This window comes from Meles meles, chromosome 11 (genome assembly GCF_922984935.1).
Source record: "Meles meles chromosome 11, mMelMel3.1 paternal haplotype, whole genome shotgun sequence".
Classification (NCBI taxonomy): Eukaryota; Metazoa; Chordata; class Mammalia; order Carnivora; family Mustelidae; genus Meles; species Meles meles.
In genome coordinates, this window is record NC_060076.1 from 2,207,555 (window position 1) to 2,228,688 (window position 21,134).

Consider the following 21,134-nt stretch of genomic DNA (forward strand, 5'->3'; position numbering starts at 1 on the left):
GGTTAGGTTGTGTATTTGAGAACTTTCTTGTTTCTTGAGAAAGGCTTGTATCAGGTTACGTATCTTAAGAAACAAGAGTTCTTAATGTCAACCTCACTTTTTAGACTTCTCCTTTACATTTGGAGCTTTCCTGTCCTGTGTAAGATGCCACCAAGCTTATTTGATATCTAACAATGCGGTCTACAACTACAATTGTCTTCCCTTCCACAGTGGGTCTAGCATTCTTTCAACATGAATTATGTTTGTACAAGGGCCAATGTGGTTTTCTTGTTTTCCCGTATGAATATTTAGCAGTTCACACCATTTTTGGAAGCCTTCTTCCTTCCCAGTGTTCTGTAGGGACACCACGAATGTAAACCAGGGGGTCAGTGAATGCCCGAGCCTGTTTCAAAACTATGTTCCCTTCTGTCATTTTATGCTGCATCCTGGAGCTACTATCACATTCTTAAATAGCTATATCTTTATGATGATTATGGTATCAGGTTGAACAAGCCATCCTTCTTTATTCTTGCTCAAGAACAACTTAGTTATTGGCCCTTTGCCTTTTATACAAATATTAAATCCACCTTGTCATTTTATTTCACAGTAAAATGGGCACTTGAGTGACAATGCAGTGACTCTGTAGATCAGTCAGGAGTTTTATAATATTGAGTGTTCTAATCCAAGAACAGAAAATATTCTTCCTATTATTTTGATCTTCTATGGTGTCTCTCAGCTCATATTTGATAGCTTTCAACACAGAGGATTCACACATATTTTGTTAGGATTCTTTATTTAACTTGGGTGTGGTTATTATAGCAAATTTTTAAAATGTCATCCTGTAATACCTTGTGATAATTTTTAGAATTATAACTTATTTTTGCTAAACCTATTCATTCTAAAATTTTGATTTCAGATCCTCAGATTTTTCACATATTAAACATATCTTCTGAAAATAATAGCAGCTTCATGTCTGCCTTTCCAATCCTTTTATACTTTATTTTTTCTGCCTTGCACAGACAATGCAATCCAGTATAGTACTGACCACAAGTGGAGATTATAAGCACCCTTGTTTGTTTTCAGTCTCTGCTGGGGCATTTCAGTTTTCACCATTAATTATGTTGTCATTTCTGTATCTGCAGCATCTGGGGATCTGTTTCTATCATCTATTGCTTTGATTCGTTCTTCTACATGTTGCCTTTCATCCTCATGAAACTGGTTATCTTGTATTGTGTTCTAATAGTTAATTTGAAACAATATATATATATATATATATTTGCTGAAATAATGTAGGTCCTGGGATGAAGTTATTCTCCATCAGAGGACATTTTTGTTAGTTTCAGCTGGAAGCCAGGGGGCACTAACAACCTCATAAGGCCTTACAAGAATTCAGGAGTTGAGACTTTTTCCTGGGACACACCGACATGTTTTGGTCCCTGCAAAGGCTGGCCATGGATGGTTCCATCCTCATGAGTGGAGAGCAGCCCTCTGGATCCCAACCCCTGATTCACTCCCTCAACCCCACATTTTGACCTTTATCATGCAAAATTGGCAAGGTCACTGAGCAGCTTCACAGCTGTCTTTTAGGGATTGGCAGAAAGAGGCTCTGGGTGCGCATTTTCCCTCTACAGATTTCTGTTGCTCCCAAGAGTTAGGCAAGATAACCCTTTCCTGTGTGGTTAACTTGGTCGTGCCTTCAAGCAAAACTTTTTAACATGTTGCTTGTTTGCCCTTAGTGGGTAGATGGCCCCAAATACTAGAATGCCATTTCCAAAAGTCAAATGCCTTTTATCAATCCAAATTTAAAGTATTTGTACTTGACAGAAGCTTACATCCTTTCTGATTCTTTGGCCCACCGATCATTAAGAACAAGAACTTGATATCTGAAAGTATTATTGACATCTTGCCTAAAATAATCCTATCAGCAATGCAAAGAGGAAGGACCCTAGTGTCTGAGGGCTGCGGCAGTTGGGGTCTGAGGGACATAGACCCACTACTTCTCTCCCTATCCTGACTCATGCCAGGAGAGCATTCCTGAACTGACTTCTCTCCACCAGACCAGTTACATCAATGAAGTCTAGACCTGTGCCTGCAGAGAGAGGCTGCCTGTTCCAGTAGCTCAGGGAGGCTGAATGGTGCCTCAGGCCATGCAACCCACATGTTCCTCTGTCTTTTAAACATTTTTTAAAAGATTTTATTTTTGTATTTGACAGAGAGAGAAAGATCACAAGTATACAGAGAGGCAGGCAGAGAGAGCAGGAGAAGGAAGCTCCCCGGTGAGCAGAGAGCCCGATGAGGGGCTTGATCCCATGGCCCTGAGATCATGACCCAAGCTGAAGGGAGAGGCCCAACCCACTGAACCACCTAGGCGCCCCTCCTCTGTCATAATAGACCGAGGCCACTACACCAAAACATGGAAAGCTTCGTGTCTTTGCAGTACACAGAGATGGACACAAGGTCCTAGGTGCCCCTTGACAGCCTACTCCTTTCAGGAAACTTCTTATCTGGCCACCCCCACTTCTATGGTTGGACCACAGCCCACACACCCTGGCCCAGGGAAATCTCAGTTTTACCCTCTGCTCTTCCTCTTGATACCATCCCACTCTCACTGGTGACCATGTCTACACCTCTCCAGAACCTCTTCCCAGAATCCCCACAACGAGCAGGATTCATAGCATGAGATATGGAGTAAGGCCTCAGGGGCTTGGGGGAAAGACGTATCCATGCCTCTGGAGGTAATGAACAGCCCCAGGGATCCTTGGTGCATTCAATGAACTCGACACAAAGGTCTGGCTCTTCTTGGGTCTGTGACTTCAATTTCTCCACCTGTGAAATTCAAACAGTCTTATCCACCTAATGGGACAGTGTGAGTGGCACTTGGCACAGAGTAAGTACTCAGATTTCTTTTCCTCTTCTTTCATGTTGAGTGCCCGGGGACTCACTCAGACCCTGAATATTCTGGAAATCAGGTGAGGGACGGAGATATCTTTAGTCAGCTCTTCCTCATACTCAAGGCCACAGAGTATTGTTTGGGTATAGCTCGGTGCTGGGAAGGGGGTTTGGGGTCTGGGCTTTCCTCAGCCACACACAGAGCAGACCGTTTCCAGGAGAGGGGTTCTGGGAGCTCCCTTAATGGGAAACAGGATGCCCTTGCTAAGGGAAGTGAACCTGATTTAGCAGAAAGCTTGGTGGGGCCCAAATGGAAGGAAACACCCTTGGCCATCACCTGATACTCCCCGTGGGTTGGACTGAAGAGCCTATAGCAAGTGAGCGTCCCTCTGGGAGTTGAGAAATTGCTGGCCCAGGCTGGGGCCAGCTTCGGTGCCCTATAAGAGCTGGGAGCCTCTTCGACGTGGGAGACCAGAGGACATGGAGCCAAGCAGAGTCACCCGGCCCCTGGGGCCCGCTGGTCGCCTCCTTCTGCTCCTCTGCGTCAAGACCCTGGCCACCCAGGCTGCGGACACCTGTCCAGGTGAGGCCGACCTGAGGGGGTAACTAGATCTCGCTAGCCACGGGTGAGCCCTCCACGTGCATCTTCCAACTCTCCTCATCCTCCTCAGAGGCCGACACCTGCCGGGCTGCTGGCGGGAGGGAGGGAACAAGCTGTGATGTCTGCCTCACTCTTGGGTCTGGGACAGGCCCCAGGAGCCTCACTTCTAGGGCTCCGCTTTGTCTCCAAGGAGGAAGAAAATGCTATTTACGTTCTGTCTCTGCTTGTGGGCCTCCCGGAGACGATCTCTCAAAGTCGCAAAGCCCTGGGATCTCACACTCACGTGGGGCTGTTAATGCGCATCCCTGCCCGTCGCCGCAGACGGTCTGGGTCAGTAGACGCAGGGGCAAAGGGAGTGGGGTCCTGCTCCAAATCCTAAGCAGGAGGATCAGGCCCTGAGTGCAGGAGAGCAGCCTCCCCCTTTGGAGGGCAGACTGATGGAGGAGGCACAAAGGGCACCTCGAAGCCTGTGGCACAGGAGAATCCAGAGGACAGGAGGGAGACACCCCAGGCGGTGGCAGCTGCCGCGACCTCCGCAGCAGCCTGGGGTGTCCGTGGCCCCCAAGGCACCCCCAGGCCCCGTGGAGGCATCTCTGAGCTTCGTCATCCACACGATTCAACTCCACCAAGGGAATAACCCTCTGCTCCCAGCTCTGCGGGCCCGGCTCTGTGTCCTGGGAGCCAGCTCGGCCCTCTCCAGGCACCCACAGGGACCCCTTCTGGCTCAGGACTTCCGTGCGCACACGCCTGAGGTCTGGGGGTGAATTTCCCACGGTGACCCCAATTCCCCAGGTTTCTTCTCGGTACTCGTTGTTCGGTTCTCCCGAGAGTCCCCGGTGTGCGGGCAGCTCCTTCCAAACGCCACGGATCCCACTCAGAGTCTAAACGGGGCACCATCCGATGTTCCCCCGCAGCCCTCGTCCGATGCTCTCGGGGCCCAGAGGACAGAAGCCCCGAGGGGTTGAGTGACTTGTCCGGGGACACACAGCACTGAGGAGCCGGGTTGCCTCAGCAGGGAGGACTCCCAGGCCGTCTCCTCCGGCCTGACCCGCACACACAGCAGGGCAGAGGGGGGAGAGAGCAAGTCGACCCCACACGTGAGAAACCCGCCTCCAGGTTGACCCTGTGGGGGTCCCCGGCGGTCTGCCCGGGCCCGAGGACAGCACACAGACAGGAGCCTCGGAGTGGGCGGCCAGTGTGCGGGACCTGCTGAGCCACCAGGCCCGGGGAAGGCACCGACCGTCACTGCGTGTTTCCCTGCAGAGGTCAAGGTGCTGGGGCTGGAGGGCTCCGACAAGCTCAGCATCCTCCGGGGCTGCCCGGGGCTGCCCGGGGCCGCAGGGCCCAAAGGAGACGCAGGCGTCAATGGAGAGAGAGGTACGGGCACCGGGCCGGGGCGGGGAAACCGAGCTTCTGCTCCTCTCCAGCAAGACCCGGGGGTGGGCTAGGCACCCGGCCCCCTAGTGGCCATGGCTGCTCCGTCCACCCTGGGGCAGATGTTCCGTGGCTAAGTGGCGCTGGCGGGCCTTAGGACCCGGGACAGAGAGGTCAGGTGGGATGTGGTGGCTGCACCTTTGCCCATGAGGTCCGTGTCCGTGGAATTTGCAGGAGCACCCGGGTCCCCTGGAGTCCCTGGCAAGGCAGGACCACCGGGACCCAAAGGTAACAACGGGATGAAGGGCGATGGCCCCTTGCGGAACCCCGGGCTCCGGCCACGGAGAAAGGAGAGAGGAACACAGACAAAGGGACAGGGAGACAAAAAGACGGGGACATGGGGACACAAGGACACAGGGAAGAGGACAGAGAGAGAGATGGGGAGGGACATGGAGGCAGACAGAGGGACAGCGGGCCTCGGGTCATACTTCCAAGGAGCCTTGGAGCTAACTTCCAAGTTAGCGCGTGACCAGGGTCCTGACCCAGGGAACGTGGTCCACAGGGACCTCTCCTTCCGGGGGACGGGATCCCAGGCCTCGGGGTTCCGCCCCTGCTTGCAGACCCTGGCATTGGAACCCTTGGAAAGCCACCGGAACAATGAGGGTGCCCTGCCCAGAGCAGGAGGCCTGGGCTCGGCCCCCACCGACCCCTGAGGGCAGAGCAGGTGGGGGGTGTCTGAGCACTCAGGCGGCCTCTCCCTGACCACACCCCCCTGTGTCGGGGGTCCTATCCTCCTGTCTCTGCTCCAGGGGACCGAGGGGACAAAGGAGTGTGCGGGGAGAAAGGTGAGTCGGGCTCACAGTCCTGGGGCTTTGTCCACGTGGGGGTCCCCGAGGCCGCAGTCAGCCTGGCAGCATCTGCCCAGGGAGGTCTCAGACCCGAGTCCCTCTTCCGTCAGGGAAATGCTGGGGAGCGCGCAGGGTCTGGGTCAGGGCTGGGCTCGCTGCCCGGGTCCGTGACGGGGCGGAGCCCGGCGTCTGCGTGCGGGAACCCAAGGGATGACAAGACAGCGTTACTGCTGAATGTGGACACTGCCCTTACCTTCCCCTGTTTATTCTCACCTCTTTATCAGACAGATTGTGAGAGGCAGAAAAGGCAACTCACAAACTCGAAACCCAGTCCCGTGCTCCCAGCACAAGTTAAGAGGGCAGGATTGGGGCACCGACCCGAACGCCCGTCGCCCCCCCAGGGTCTCCCCGAACAGAGGATCAAGGGGACGGTGGGGGGAGCTGACGCAGACCAGAGGGACCCAGAGGAGTCCATTCCCGCGCCACTGAGGACGCGGGGCCCTGAGGAGATGGCCGGCTCGGGGTGCATGGCGGGACCCTGAGTGACGGCACTGCCCCACGGCGCCAGCCCAGGCTGGACACAGGGGCCCAGCAGACCCGCTTCCAGGGACGGGCAGTCCCGGAACCCATGCCTGGGACTGGACGATCTGCCCTGGACAGATCCTGACCCTATGTCCACGCTGTGTGTCCCGGCCAGGGAGCACCTGTGGCTGAGGGGGACGGGGGGGCGCCCATTGCTAGACCGTGACGTGTGTGTCCTGTCCCCACGAACAGGAGAGCCTGGGCCTCAGTCCTGTGACACAGGTGACCGACCACGCCACCGCCCTCCCCCGCTTCCCGTTCACCAGAGGCCGGTCCCACGCTCAGCCGGGCTCCAGAACCCAAGGACCACACAGTCTTAGACACGTTTCCCTCCCGTGGCTACTCAGCCATGGGCAGCCGGCACCTGGCCATGTTCTCGGGAAGCCCAGATGTCCCCTGAAGACCAGGGGTCCACGGACTCAGGTGGGGTGGCCCTGGGAGGGGATGGCCAGGTAGACTGGGCTTGGCCGTCGCGACTGGGGACCCGGGCCTTGGAGTCTGTCCGGCCCAGGGTCCCCTGCACCCCCACCCACCCAGACACCCCAGTACCCACCGCACCCCGCCCAGGGCGCCCTGCCTGACATCAGCCTCCGGGTCTGCCCCAGCACCTCGGACCTGCAAGGACCTGCTCGTGAGGGGACACTTTCTGACCGGCTGGTACACCATCTACCTGCCCGACTGCCGGCCGCTGAGCGTGCTGTGCGACATGGACACGGACGGCGGGGGGTGGACCGTGAGTGTCGGCGGCCGGGGGACCGCCCAGGGGTGCGGGGGGACAGTGGGCCCTACCTGGGGATCCCAGAGAACAGCTCGTCCGCTGGCAGGGAGGACACGATCGTGTGACTGTTGGCAAACTGTCCAGATCCCCCCGTGAGGCCGACCCGTCCCCTGGCCCCGGCCGGGACGAACCAGACAACTTGGTGGGGCATAAACGCTATGGGAGGGACTGCAACGTTGGGGCGAGGCCCAGAGGGAGCCCAAACCTCCAGCTGTGTGGCTTTGGACGTGTCCCCACCCTCTCTGGTCCTCCTTTCTCCCCCTCCCTCAGCTGTGGGCTCTGCCCAGCCCTGGGGTCAGACATGAGGACGCACAGCCATGCCGGGGCTCGGCAGGGATGACCTCTGAGCCACAAGGCCTCCCCCCCATAGGGTGTCCCCTGAGCCGCGAACCCCATCAGGGCCCCGGTGCCGAGCCCTCCCGCGTCCGCAGGTTTTCCAGCGAAGGAGCGACGGCTCCGTGGATTTCTACCGGGACTGGGCCGCGTACAAGCAGGGCTTCGGCAGTCAGCTGGGGGAGTTCTGGCTGGGGAATGACAACATCCACGCCCTGACCGCCCAGGGTACGTCCCCACCTCCACCTGCCCCTACCGGGAGCGGAGGACTCCGCCCTCCTCCTTCAGGGGGCTGGCTCTGTTCCGGGACCCGGCCTTCATCTCACACACCAGGTGGGGGCACGTTAGGACGGAGGGGAGGACGGAGGGGACGGAGGACGGAGGGGACGGACTCCAGCAAGTGATCCGGACTTAGATCCCAGGACAGGAGGGACCAGCGGCCTCAGGGGTGGGCTCCCCGTCCAGCCCTGATCCCACCGGCGCCAGGGAGCGCACAACCTTCTCACCGCGGGAACGTGCCAGTACTTCCCGCACGGGGCGGGGAGTGATGTCCCAAACCGCCCGGAAAAGGCACACACGGAGCGTAGTGTCGTGATCCAGCGCGTGAGCACGAGGAGGGCATGTTGGGGGCAGAAGGACCCTCGCCACGTGGCTTCCACGCCCCGTCCTATACCCACGGACATCGTCCGTGACTGTGCCAACCCTGGATGCCGGGTCCACACAGCCCCTGCATCCATCCCTAAATTCCCACCTGCCAGCCCTGGGTCGAGGGTCCCTCTGCTGGGACCTCACAGCCTTTCTGCCCCAGGAACCAGCGAGCTCCGGGTAGACCTCGTGGACTTCGAGGGCAACCGCCAGTTTGCCACGTACAGCTCGTTCCGGATGGCGGGCGAGGCCGAGAAGTACAGGCTGGTCCTGGGAGCCTTCACAGGGGGCAGCGCGGGTGAGTGTCTGCCTGGGCCGGGGCCCGGACGGCAGCGCAGAGGGACCCGCTCCCCGTCCCGGCTCTGCGTCTTCCTCAGGGAGAGCGGAGGCGCCAGCCAGACGGGGCTCTCCCTCCGTACGTGAAGAAATGTTACCCACACCTCACGGGCCCCTCCAGGTGGATGGGACCCATTTAGTAGGAAGTGCAGGAAGAGCCACTCTTCTTCTTGCTGCCGCTCCTGACACAAACAGGGACCCGGTGATAACGGAGCCCATCTCTGTGGATCCCGGGTTCCCGCTTCACGGTGCCTGGTGCTCTCTGCTGAGCAACCTAGGAGCGCAGGGCCGGGAGTGGCCTCCCTCCAAGAAAGGGTGCCTGCCAGCTGGGAGGGACAGACGGGATTCCAGAAGACCTAGATCACTGTACCAGAGAGCAAGGGTTCACAGGAATCCTCTAGAGTTGTGCAGTGCACGACCTGAACTCCTCGTCACTGCAGTTCTTGCCTAGAACTAGGATCCAAATGAAACGGCCCACTCTCCCTCCATGCAGGTGATTCCCTGACATACCACAACAACTACCCCTTCTCCACCAAGGACCAGGACAATGACTCAAGTACGGAAAACTGTGCTGAGCGCTACCAGGGGGCCTGGTGGTACAATAATTGTCACCTGGCGAATCTCAATGGTCTCTACCTCGGGGGTTCCCATGGAAGCTTTGCAAACGGCATTAACTGGAATTCAGGGAAAGGCTACAACTACAGCTACAAGGTGTCGGAGATGATGGTGAGGCCCGTGTAGCACGGGGCCGTCCACGCGCACAGTGGCCGCAGGGAGGGCTGGTCTGGACCCTCTCAGGGCAGGGAGCTCGCGCTCGGGGTCCTCAGCCTGGTCCCTCCAGGGACCCTGTCGCTTTGTGCCCTTCACCCACACTAACGCCCCTTTTCCCTTCCAAGCTGGTGAGAACAGGGAACCCTGATCTCGGCAGCCACGCATGTTCTCAATAAAGACATTTGCTTCCTCGCTCGGCACACGTGGGCGCCACCTGTCTTTCCCTGACCACGGGTCACGCCGCCTCTGTTCCTTGGTTCGCGCCCCACCGTGGACGCTGAGGGAGTTTCTGGGGCTCTCGGGCCAGGGTTGGCGCACAGGGCCCGTGGCCGTGCCCTTTGCCTCCGCGTGCTGGTGGCCACGGTCTGTGGTCCCCCGGCCTTTAAGCCGCTGACACGGCAGAGCGGCCGGACACAGACCACGTGCCCACAACCGTAAGTCCTGAAGTCTTCCCCAGGCAGCCCTTGAGAAAGTGTCTGCTGACGCGGGGTCAGAGGTGACCTGGCCTGTCCCAGGCCCCAGCCCCGCCCCAGGTCCCCTACTCAGCCTCCCCACCCCCTCCCGGGCTCCCGTGGGACGCACTCGGGACAGCCTCAGACATTGAGCAAGGCTGGCACTTGGCCCTGTGCCGTTCGTGTCCTCCTAGACCCCCGGTGACCGCTCCGGCTTTGTGGTCTCCTTGTAGAGAATCTGGGAGGGCTCGAGGGGGATCCCACCTTCCTTGCCCCCAGGGTCCCTCCCGGGGCTTCGCTGGTCTAAGAGCCACACAGAGCTTCTGGCAGACGGTATGTGTGGTGTGTCTGGATCCTTCTGGAACACATGCCTGGTTTTCTCTCCGTTCCTGGAGGGAGATGTGTCCCAATGATCCGGAACCACTGCTCTGGCCTCGGGCTCCATGACCCGCCCCTGCTCTGGGGGGAGCCCATGCGGGACACCATCCTCAACCCCAAACCGCGGGAGGAAGGGCCACGGCCCGACCCAGCGCTGGGCAGTGAGGACCGTGTCCCCGTGGGCATGGCAGCACTCGGAGCCTAGGGTCTCACGTGCCCTGACCTTCAGCCCTGGAAATGGGGTCCTCCTGGGAATGACCTTCCTTCAGGAAGCCAGGATCTCAAAGAAACAATTAAACCCTGAGAAAGCACTTCGCCTCTCCAGAGCCGGGTCATCATGGTGCGAGGCCGGAAGAAGACCGTCAGACAAACACAGAAACATCCTGAGCCTGGCAAGCCGGCATTCTTTTGCAGTCGCGTTCGAAAAATCCATTCAATTAAGAGATGGGTTAAAAGGTTAAGAAAAAAAAATTGTAATTATTTAATTTGAACCTTGTCGGACTCCATTGACAAATGCTCTCTTGCTTTTAGGACCTGGTCAGGTTGTGAACGGTCCCTCTCAATTGCGGGCATCGGTACTGGGGGGAGCAAGGGGCTCCGGTCACTAACCTCAAGGAACAGCAGGTTCATTTGCATGATGGCCACCTGTGTCCCCTGGGCTGGGCTGTCCCCTGTCCTCCCTTGATGCTCCTCCACGGTTCGGGTCTGCGGTGTGGGAAAGGGGGAAGAGGCCCGTGGGTCTGTGCACACGCCCTCAGATTCTCGACTGTGCTGTGACCTCTGTGGTCGCAGGAGGACACGGGTCCTGCCTGGCAAGACTCGTTTTGGTGGGAGCTGGGAGCAACCCCTGAAGACTTGCGAAGCCACGAGGCCACCCCACAAGGTCAGGACAGTGCAGCCAGGGTTCCCAGCTGTCGGGGGAGGGGGCAATGATCCGGTCCAGGCCGAGGAGGGCCTGTCGTGTGCATCCACGTCCCTGGGAAGGATCGGCACTGCACGCGTGCGTGGAGCCATGGACGCCCCTGCCCCTGGTTTTCCCTCCTCGACTCCCTCTCCTCCCGGGTCCGCCCTCTCACATTTGAACTGCTTCTGGCCCCAGTCTGATTTCTGGTTTCCTCTGCCCTGTGCTGTCCATCGTGGGAGGAAGACCCTTCTCCCAGCCAGCATGGGTGGCCTGCTGGAGCCTTCTGGAGCCTCCATCTCCTTACCCAGTGGCTCTGGGACGCTTGGACTCAGTTCTTGCTGCGGTCTGCCGTCCAATGGGTCTTCCCTTCCAGTCCTGCACCTGGGGCTCTGGGGTCCCTGCCCTGGCCAGCCATCCACCCATGCCTGGAAGCCCAAAGTTGCCTCCCGGCATCATCTGTGACCGCTGGGCTTTGGGACTCCCAAGGGCAAGGTCCCAGAGCAGAGCTGCTTCCGTCCAGAAGAAGCAACTGTTTGTTTCACTGGGGCTGTGCCCAGTTCTGTGTCTGCCTGGGCTCTGCTGGTGATGTGACCTCGGGCCATCGCTTGACCTCTCTGCGTTCTTCTCCTGTGACTGGGGGAACGGGATGGCTTTGCGGACTCTGGGGTAAGGCCAGTGGGTGTGCAGCTTGGGGTCCGCGATAGACGCAGGGGTCAGTGATTGTGGTGTGGGCTCTGGGCATCGCCCGCCTCCTCTGAGCCCCCTCCATAGTCTCCCTCCCAGCTCCTAGGAGCCTCCTTGCCCGGGCTGGCCGCCGCACCTGGCTCCGGACTCAGCGTCCCTTCTGCCGTCACAACCTGGGGGGAGGAGCCCCTTGGCTTCTGGTCACTGTTGTATGCTGGGCAGCCCCTGCCCACCCACCCAGGGCTTCCCCGGGCCCCCACCCCGCTGGGGGTGTCGGGGGTCTGCCGTGGGTGGTCTGGGATCGGAGGTCGCTGCCGCATCTGCCTGCAGCACGGCTGCCCATCCGTGCCCGGCGTGCTCCGAGGGGCCGAGCAGAAGTCAGGCTGTCCGGTGTCTCAGAATCCACCAGGGAAAGTCTGCTTCCTCTCTCGTTCTCTCCTGGCCTGAGGAACATTACCCCCTTCCCGAATAAAGCTGACCTCCAGGGGCCGTGATGGGCCCCAAACCAGTTGTGGGCTCTTGCTCCAGGCTGCCAAGCCTGCTTGCTCTGAACCCCCTTCCCCTTTGCCTAGGTTCACAAGTTCTCCTAAGGCTTCAAAACCTTAGAGCATGTTATAAGAGAAGGACTTGGAAGGGGTCAGCTGGTGCATTTTAGGCTCAGGCGGGTCGGGGGAAGCAGGACACTGCTCATCAGAAGGAGATGACGTTTCAGGCTGCATTAATGAAGGCACGATGTCTAGAACTGAGGAGGAGACGCCACATTCTTGTCTGCACTGGTCAGGCCACACCTGTGCCTTAGGTCCTGCGCGTCACCCTTTAAAGGAACCAGGGAGGGCTAGTGGTCTGGGTCTGGTCCTGTCCACGTCTTGCCTCCTACAACATAGAAGGCAGCTCCGTGGCTCTGAGGGAAAACGTGAGAACCAGAAGCCCAGTTGTCCTTGTGTAGCATTTGCTGCTGAAGAGGCCTCGTGAGGGAGAGGCCCACCTGTGGGGAAACATAGCTGTTCGCATGCCGGATCCCCGGAAGCGGGGCCTAGGAAGTTGAGGTCTTGCAGACTGGAAAATGCTGGGCATTTCTAGACCCCAAACAGTGAGAGATGGGATTTTGTTCAAGCCCCCGAGGAAAAGACCAGGGGACCGTGTTAGGGACGAGTGGCCCTGCCTTGCACGTCACGGTCTTTGTGCTCAAGCCTGGAAGCCCCAAGCAGGCCTCGCCACGACGCTGGAGGCACAGGCGTGTGCACATCCATTAGCAACAAATGCAGCGTGAGAAGCGTGTCAGGAGGAGCGCGTGGAGACGGTGGGCAGGAGGGGCTGGTCCCCACCTCGCAGCCGCGCTCACCCACCCCGGGGGCGTCGGACGTGACCTGGGGAGGAAACACCTCTGTCTTGTCTTACAGCCCCGAGATAGGAAAGTTAAGCAGCTGGCGGTCGCTCTGCTTGACACAGAGGGGCCAAGGTATGGGCGGACAGACGTGGGAACGGCAGACCGGAGCCCGTATATGCGCCCTCGTCCTGAAACCCGCCGTGAGCGTGAGCCCACGTAGGCCCCTTCCTGTTTCTCTAACCACCCTCGAGCTCCTCCGTGGGGCTGTCGTTGTCCCCGTGACTAATGAGCCATATGGGGAGGGGGCGGCCCATTAGCCGGTCCCTGGAGCCTCGCAGAAGCCTGGAAGCCCCACCCGCCCACTGTGCAATGTGGCGGAACTCCCAGTCAGGAAGCCCGGAGAGCCAGCAGCCATCTGGAAAAGTCCATCTGTTCCAAAGCAGCAAATACGCCCCCCCGGAGTCCCAGGCCCTCCATCTCGAGAGGGCGTTCCCGGTTTTAACCCGGGCTGGACGGTCAACGCCCCATCCTGGGATCGGGAACAGGTGCAGCCGCTCTGGTCCCTGCTTTCACGCGGGAGGAGGACCGGTGGCTGCCCGGGCCCCGACCGCCCCCGCGGGCAGCCCTTGTGGCGTGACGGGGCAGTGGTCAGTGGCATCAGAGCTCCTCGGCCTGTGGAACGGGCCCTGCCTCGCTGCAGAGCTCAGCTCTGGAGGGGGCCCAGTGGAGAGCAGGACAAGTTTAAAGTCCTTGACCCAGGATCCCCAGAAGGAGCCGACTGCGGGGCTGCTACCCGGGACATCAGAGTCAAGGGCAGAGTGCACATCCAAGCTAAACAAAACCCCCAAACCATGTTGGACAGGCTGGCGAGGGCCCTGAGGCAGTGGTCTGCACCCCTGAGTGGGGGGTCCCACGTCTGAGGAGCTCAGGCCTGGCGGTCGGCCGGGGCCTGGGCTGCGGCGTCTGCGGGTGGCCGGCCCGGCTCTGCTGCTCCTGGCTTCGGGCCGCGTGAGCGCGATGGCGGAGCCGCATTCCCACTCAGGCCTGCGTTCCCGACGCCTGCAGCATCCTCTTATGCACAAGCTTGGCTGTTCTGAGCCACGGGGAGTGGGGCCTCCGTTTGCTTGCCCTCAATCACCCACCAGTACCCCGACCTGCCTGAAACCTGCAGGCGATGGGCTCTAGACTGGGCTGCCCCTCAGAACCATCTGGGAGGGTCTTAAAAAGTCAGAGTCGGGGGCTCATTCCAGACCTACAAGACCGAGATCTCAGTGGGCAAGCGGGGCTGTGTCTGCGGACGGCTTCCTGCTGCCTCTATGACAAGCCACGTGGGAAAACCCACGCGCCACGCCGGTGGGCGTCTCTGTGGACCCCCAGTACCCCGTGCGCCCTCGAGTCCTCAGAGCACAGCGCCAGACTGGCAGGGCAGAGCAGAAGCCAATCGGAACACTAAGAACGTCGAGTCGGGATTGGGTTAGCGCACGGTGGGGTGACGTGCCCTCCGTGTTTCCCACACAGGGCCACTTTCACAGAGAACTCTACGGGCTTGGAACCGGCAAGCTCACCCCGGAACTTATTTCTGGAGAAAACTTCACAGACGAGGGAAAGCCATGGCATAGACGCATTCTTTACAAAGTCACAGGTCTACCCAGTCCCCACCAGGAGGAGGGTGACGGTCCCCTGGAACGAATCCAGGGTGACCATTGAAACAAGGTGACCGGGGTAGCCCCAGGGGGAGGGAAGCATGAGGACATGCTCCCCAGAGTCCACGAGTGGATGAGAAAACAGGGACCGGCCACCTTATGAACTCACGACAGGCGTGGGACCAGGTTCAGAGATTCTCTTTGGAGGCGGACGGGGACAGGGCTGCAGGGGACGGGGTCGGAGGAGCCGTCGGGGCGGGGTATTGCTGGGACAGAGCCCATGCCCCCGGGGGCCGCGGCTGGGCACAGCGCAGGAGAGGGCTCGCAGACGACACCGGACTGAAGCCGGGGCTGGGGATGAAAACCTGGAAAACAGGCGGGGGCGGGGGGGGGGGGGGGAGGGCCAGAGCAAACTGCCCACGCATGTGAGGGGAGGCCTGGGAGCAGGGGGGCAGGGTGGAGGGGGTCCCAGCGAGCCTCACGCACCCCTCCCAGCACAGGCACGGGGGCAGAGGGGAAACCTTAGAAACCCCAAGGAAAAGGGTCACATGCCTTCAGAGGAGAAACCCTAAGGTCTTGTGCAGAAACAAGAGCATCTCAGGGCACCCGGGATGGGGGAGTCCGTCGGTGGAGCGTCTGCCTTCGGCTCAGGTGGTGATCCCAGGGTCCCGGGGATCCAGCCCCGTGTCAGGCTTCCTGCTCAGCGGGGAACCTGCTGCTCCCTCTCCCTCTGCCCCTCCCCCTCACGCGTGTTCTCACACACCCTGCTCCCTGCTGGCTCTCAAAGCAATAAACACAAAATCTTTGAAAAGAAAAGAAATGCCGGCGTCTGGAAATGCTGGACGTGCCCTCCCCAGGGCTGAAAAAACTGCCCGCCGAGAATTCCACACCCAGGGAGGGCTCTTTCCAAGACGAAGATGTTTGCCGGAAACCAGAGGACTGAGTTGATCACCGGCAGACCCACGCCGGAAAACAAGCAAACAAGAGACCAAAAGAAAAACTCCAAGAAACAAACGGAAAGCAGGAAGCAACAAGAGCAAGGCACCCGGGGCGAGGGGGTGGACAGGCCACGAGGGGCAGAGGGGACAGCGCTGTGCCATCCATGCCCACGGGGCTCCAGGGGGTGGCTGAAGCAGGGTCGGGGCAGCGGTGACAAAAGGCAGGAGGGGGGCAGTCAGGGGCTTTGGCATTCTGTGCTGGTGAAGGGCCCGAGGGACCACTGACCTCGTCTTTAAAAGGTCCAGGGCGATGCTCGGTCACCAGCGTCCACTCGGAAGGTGTGGGGGCGCGTGTACACAGGGGAAGCTGGTAGAGGGGCCGTGGGGTGATGAACGCACCCAGGGGACGCAGAAGGGCCCAGAGAGCAGAGAGGAGGAGCTTGGGGACCAGGCTGCGGGAAAGCCCTCCATGGGCACCTGTGGGCGGGGCCACGGTGATGCTCCTGCCCCTCCCCCCCACGTGGGGCTCCCAGGGCCCCGCCCCCTAGTTCTCTCCCTTACTCAGGGCAGATCTGGCCATCACCGAAATGTCCCCATTTGAGTGTAGGAAACTCTTCCTTGGTACTTTTCCTTTTAAAATTAATGTGTGGTTTCTGAAAGCTACAAAACCACACAAAACAAAACACAATGTAACTTCCCTGATCACTGGTCATTTACGTCTGGTCATCGATCTTGCTTTTCCACTCACAAGACCTGCAAATCCTCACAGTCAGCTTTCCCGGGCCTTTGACGACGGCACGTTTAATTCATAAGTACCCTCGACACTTCAAATTGCAATAATAAAGTGTAAAAGATTCAAATCCCTTCTTGGGCTGTTCGATCGTCTAATGAACAGAATCGTCCTCGTGCTAATTAATTTTTAGAAACCGGAGTAATTTCACTCAGAAAGGCAATGAGCCCACAGCCCCCCAGGCGCCCCGCGTAGACGCGCACCAAGATTTCCACGCAGTGATATGAGACCAAGTTACTTACACGTCTAAGGTGGGGTTCGTGCGACTTTCTCGGCAACGGGGCAAATTCTTTCAACCTAAGTGTGAGATACCGAACCTGCCCAGATGCCTGAATGCAGAAGTCGTAATTCCATGACTTCTTGCGTGAACGATAGCTACACTTAATTCACGTCTTCCCGGGTTTCTAGGGTGACTTCCTCCTAAGGAATAAGGCTTCGTCCCCGTGAGCAGACGTGGCTTTCCCTGCAGACTGCGGCCAGGACCGGGTGGGATCTGGCCAGTGGCTGGGCTGCAGGGGGCCGCACCGAAGCAGGGACCCGAGATGGGAGGGAAGGGCGGGTGCATCACCCCCATTCCTGGGCCCAGGGAGCGCACGTTCCGTACAGCCGTGGATGCAGGACGTACAGGAGAGTACACCTCGTGGAAATGTGGCCCCGATAATTTTATCCCGGTGGAGCCAGCGGCAGATCGCCGCCCAGGAGAAGAAACGGGGCACATGGGCCCCACGCAGGCCGTCTGCGACCCGTCCCCGAAAGCCATCGCTGTCTTGGCTTCCTTGTGTCTGTTTATGGCCCGAATGTGCAACCCCACGTACCACATACTACGGGGCATCTTAACTTGGAGAACAGCTTGGCGTGCGGCGGGCTCCCAGCCCTCACTCCTGAATCTGGCCCCGCTGCCGCCCTGCCTGGGCGCTCGCGTATCCGCGTCCTTGGCCGCACTCGCCACGGCTCTCCCGTCCTTGGGGAGCAGAAGTGCCGCCGGTGGGGGGCTGTGCTCAGCTCCCAGCATTCAGCCCAACTCTTTCCCAGGTCGGTGGCATCAGCCCCAGCTCTCGGCCGGTGCGCGAGCATCCGCCCAGAGCCCCGCATCCCTGCGGCCGCCGGCCGTCCGTGTGAGTGCGTGATCGGACCTCCTTCTGGTCCTAATTCCCGTTTCCCCGAGAACTCATCAAGCCGAGAACTTTTAAAAAAATACGTCTGTGCTGTGGATACCATCTTTCGGGAAGCGTCTGTTCAAATCTCTTACCTGCTTCGTGCTGAGCTGTCCTAATGTTCTGACTGATCTTAGGAGTTCAAGTTCTGGACGTGAGGCTGCTTTTCCTGCCAGCTGCCGTACGGAGAATCATACACCCGCCGCCACAGGCTCCCGCCGTCATCCCCAGACCGCGAGGACCGTGTCACCTCACATGGCCAAAGGGAGTCGGCAGACAGCATGAAGTTAAGGACCCCGAGATGGTGGGGGCGCGGGGGGATGGTCCTGGGCGGTGCAGGGGACCGACCCGACCTCCCATCCTTCCACGCAGAGAGGCTTTCCCGGCTGTGCTCAGAGGGAGACGGGGGCCCCGGGAGCAGGGCCGGGAGGAGATGTCGCGGGCTGTGAGGCTGGGGAGGGGCCTCAGCCAAGGAACGCCAGTGGGCTCTAGAGGCTGGAAAAGGCAAAGAATCAGACACCCCCCTCGAGTCCCCAGTAGGAACACATTCCTGCTGGTGACTCACGTCCTGCCCAGTGAGACCCAGGTAGGACTTCAAATGCACAGAACACGTTTCTGTCCCTCTAAGCCACCAGGGCTTTGGTAACGAGCTGCGGCAGCCGCGGAAGTCCGGATGTCCGCGTGGTGGACGGAATGTCTGAGTGCGTGATGTCCCTTCTATTCTCGCACGTGCTCTTTGGTAGACGGGGGCTTGGATTTCAACGTGGCCCAATGATCAACCCGTCCCCTGGTGTCTGCTGCTTCTAAAATCCCAGTTAAGGGTCAGTCCCTGGCCTGAGGACGGGAAGCGGTCCTCGCTCGAGGTCTGTGGGGACCTGGGGCTGCGGTGCGGGCAGGGCTGGCTGGCCGGCGGCCCCACGTGTCTCAGCAGGTGCGGAGGTGCCTCCCAGGGCTGTCCAGCTGCTCTCCGCAAGGTCCGAAGCTGAAACGTTCCCACAGAAACTTCTCCCCCTTTCTGAAGAGAGTTTTCTAGGTTCAAAGGGACCTTTGGGGTGGTGTGGATGCTGTGGGGGGGCTGCAGGAGTCTTGGGGGGAGCGGGTGGGGCTCCCCGGGTCAGTCAGTGGGGGGCGTGAGGCTGGGGGCTGCTCAGCAGGGGGACATCTCCCCAACCGAGCGAGCTCAGAAGCCCCCACTGAGCCAGAGCTGGGGCCGAGGCCCTCGGTGACTGCTCTCAGAAACGCAAATGAAACTGGACAAAAAAGGAAAAAAAACAAAACCCGGGTCTGTCGGAAAGCAAACCCTGAAAAATATCCCCTTCCTGCTGCGGTGCGGCGGGTATGTGCGTCGGACACACGGATGGGCCAGAACGGCTGGGAGACGGCCGGGTTCCCGGGCTGGGCAGCGAGGGGTGGCAGGGGCGGCGGGGGCCGGTTTTCACTGGGGCCAGCGTCGCCGTGCGGAGGGCTCTCCACCGGCATCTCCAGCCCCTCACAGCTGCGGCCCGTGGACTCCCCGCAACGTCCAGCTGATGCCGTTCGCAAAGCTCTTATGCTCCCCCCCCCGCCCCGCAGAGAGGGTTCAGGGAGGACAGGTGACCCCCGGGGGACCCCCCTTAGGTACCGCTCAGCACAGGCTGAAGTCCTCAGCTCATCGTCCTTGTGTGGCCGGAGAACCCTCTGCTCGGGAGAGCGGTGTGCGAGGCTGGTGTGGAAAGGGCCCTGCCTTCAGGAGCCTGAGCCCTGCATCCCTCCCTCTGCACGGGCGTCCACGAAGCTCCCAGGGAGGGACAGTCTGCCCAGGCCTCGGAGGCACACGACCCCCCCCTTCCCACTGTGCGTTGCCCCCGCTGCTCCGCAGGACCCTGAGGACTGCCAGGGCCGTCCCCTCCCTGGCCAGTGTCTTTAGTCCCCTGCCTGGGCTGCTGTGGTCACCCCCAGCGGAAGCAGCAAGCCTCATCCGGGGCCGCCTGCTCCGTCTTCAGCCGTGAGCAGGGAGCCCACCCCCGCCTCGGCAGTGCAGTCTCCCCCCCAGCCTCCCTAGACCCTCTACACAATGGGGACAACAGGCCCTGCCCGGGGCTTCCCTCGGCCTCCCCCATCAGCCCATGTGACTCACGGTGCACAGCCCCCGGGCGCCTCTTACCTGCTCTGCCCACAGGAGCGCACAGCGTTCCGCAGCCCCGGGCTCCAGATCTCAGGGGCTTCTGTCTCGGGAGTTCTCAGGGCCTTCAGGGAACGCAGGTCCACGGCATTCCCGGGAGCGCGCGCTGTAGGAAGTGTCCCGTGCCATGAGCACAGTCTGGAAACCAGGCTCCAGGAACCGGTGCGAGATCAGCCTCTTCTTCCCCAGGCCCATGGGGAGGAGGATGGGGAGCCTCAGGCCCCACACACAGGCGCCTCGCTGTCCTGCGGGCACAGACGGAGAAGCCGGGACTCAGGGTGCGGAAACCCCACTGGGCCGGGCTGGACTGGGACGCAGGTCCCCTTGGCACGGCAGCCCGGACCCCTCTGCCCGGGCGGACACTCACCGGCGCTGCCCCCCGCGAAGGCTTACAGCACCAGCCTGCACTTCTCGGCCTCGCCCGCCGTCTTGAACGAGCTGTAATCGGCCGATTGGCAGTCGCCCTTGAAGTGTGCAGGGTCTACACAGAGCCATGCCGGGGTCCACGGCTCAGGGGCCCCACCACGTGGGGGAGTCCTTGTAGCTCAGCGGGATCGCGGCCTGGCTTCTGCTCGGCCCCTCGGAGCACGCCGGGCATGGGTGGGCAGCCGCGTTGCAGGCAGATGTGGCAGCGACCTCCGATCCTGGACCCCGGACGGCCCACAGCAGACCCCGGACCCCTCAGTGGCAAGGGGAGGGCACGGGGAAGCCCCGGGTGCGTGGGCAGGGGCTGCCCAGCTTACAACAGTGACCGAGAAGCCAAGGGGCTCCTCCACCCAGGTTGTGACGGCAGAAGGGACGCTGAGTCCGGAGCCAGGTGCGGCGGCCAGCCCGGGCAAGGAGGCTCCTAGGAGCTGGGAGGGAGACTATGGAGGGGGCTCAGAGGAGGCGGGCGATGCCCAGAGCCCACACCACAATCACTGACCCCTGCGTCTATCGCGGATCCCAAGCTGCGCACCCACTGGCCTTACCCCAGAGTCCGCAAAGCCATCCCGTTCCCCCAGTCACAGGAGAAGAACGCAGAGAGGTCAAGCGATGGCCCGAGGCCACACCGCCAGCAGAGCCCAGGCAGACCCAGGTGCGTGTGGACACAGAGCCGGCACAGCCCCAGTGAAACAAACAGTTGCTTCTTCTGGACGGAGGCAACTCTGCTCTGAGACCCAGACCTTGGAAGTGCCAAAGCCCAGCGGTCGCAGACAGCGCCGGGAGGCCAGTGTGGGCTTCCAAGCATGGGTGGACGGCTGCCAGGGCAGGGACCGGCCTCGCACCATGATGACCCGGCTCTGGAGAGGCGAAGTGCTTTCTCAGGGTTTAATTGTTTCTTTGAGATCCTGGCTTCCTGAAGGAAGGTCATTCCCAGGAGGACCCCATTTCCAGGGCTGAAGGTCAGGGCACGTGAGACCCTAGGCTCCGAGTGCTGCCATGCCCATGGGGACACGGTCCTCACTGCCCAGCGCTGGGTCGGGCCGTGGCCCTTCCTCCCGCGGTTTGGGGCTGAGGATGGTGTCCCGCATGGGCTCCCCCCAGAGCAGGGGCGGGTCATGGAGCCCGAGGCCAGAGCAGTGGT

At 60.3% G+C, this 21,134-nt stretch overlaps 1 protein-coding gene and 1 long non-coding RNA gene across 2 annotated transcripts; one reads left to right on the forward strand and one right to left on the reverse strand.

The window, feature by feature from the left end:
- The first annotated feature begins 3,348 nt into the window (after positions 1-3,348).
- Positions 3,349-9,323, forward strand: LOC123953189 (ficolin-1-like). Its single transcript, XM_046023204.1, has 9 exons — positions 3,349-3,451; positions 4,733-4,846; positions 5,078-5,131; positions 5,653-5,688; positions 6,466-6,495; positions 6,879-7,006; positions 7,483-7,612; positions 8,193-8,327; positions 8,859-9,323. The coding sequence occupies exons 1-9, from the start codon at positions 3,349-3,351 to the stop codon at positions 9,104-9,106; spliced, it is 978 nt and encodes a 325-aa protein (XP_045879160.1). The 3' UTR covers positions 9,107-9,323.
- A 9,631-nt stretch (positions 9,324-18,954) lies between these two features.
- Positions 18,955-20,090, reverse strand: LOC123952685. Its single transcript, XR_006820691.1, has 3 exons — positions 19,935-20,090; positions 19,550-19,812; positions 18,955-19,108 (listed from the first exon to the last, which is right to left on the reverse strand). It is a non-coding gene; the product is annotated as an uncharacterized LOC123952685 (long non-coding RNA).
- Positions 20,091-21,134: the final 1,044 nt, after the last annotated feature.

Excerpts from the sequence above, each read along its gene's own strand:
- LOC123953189 (XM_046023204.1), top strand. The coding sequence starts at position 3,349 with ATGGAGCCAAGCAGAGTCACCCGGCCCCTGGGGCCCGCTGGTCGCCTC. Across the intron at positions 3,452-4,732 it reads GGCTGCGGACACCTGTCCAG|AGGTCAAGGTGCTGGGGCTG; the intron begins GTGAGGCCGACC and ends GTTTCCCTGCAG. Across the intron at positions 7,613-8,192 it reads CCACGCCCTGACCGCCCAGG|GAACCAGCGAGCTCCGGGTA; the intron begins GTACGTCCCCAC and ends TTTCTGCCCCAG.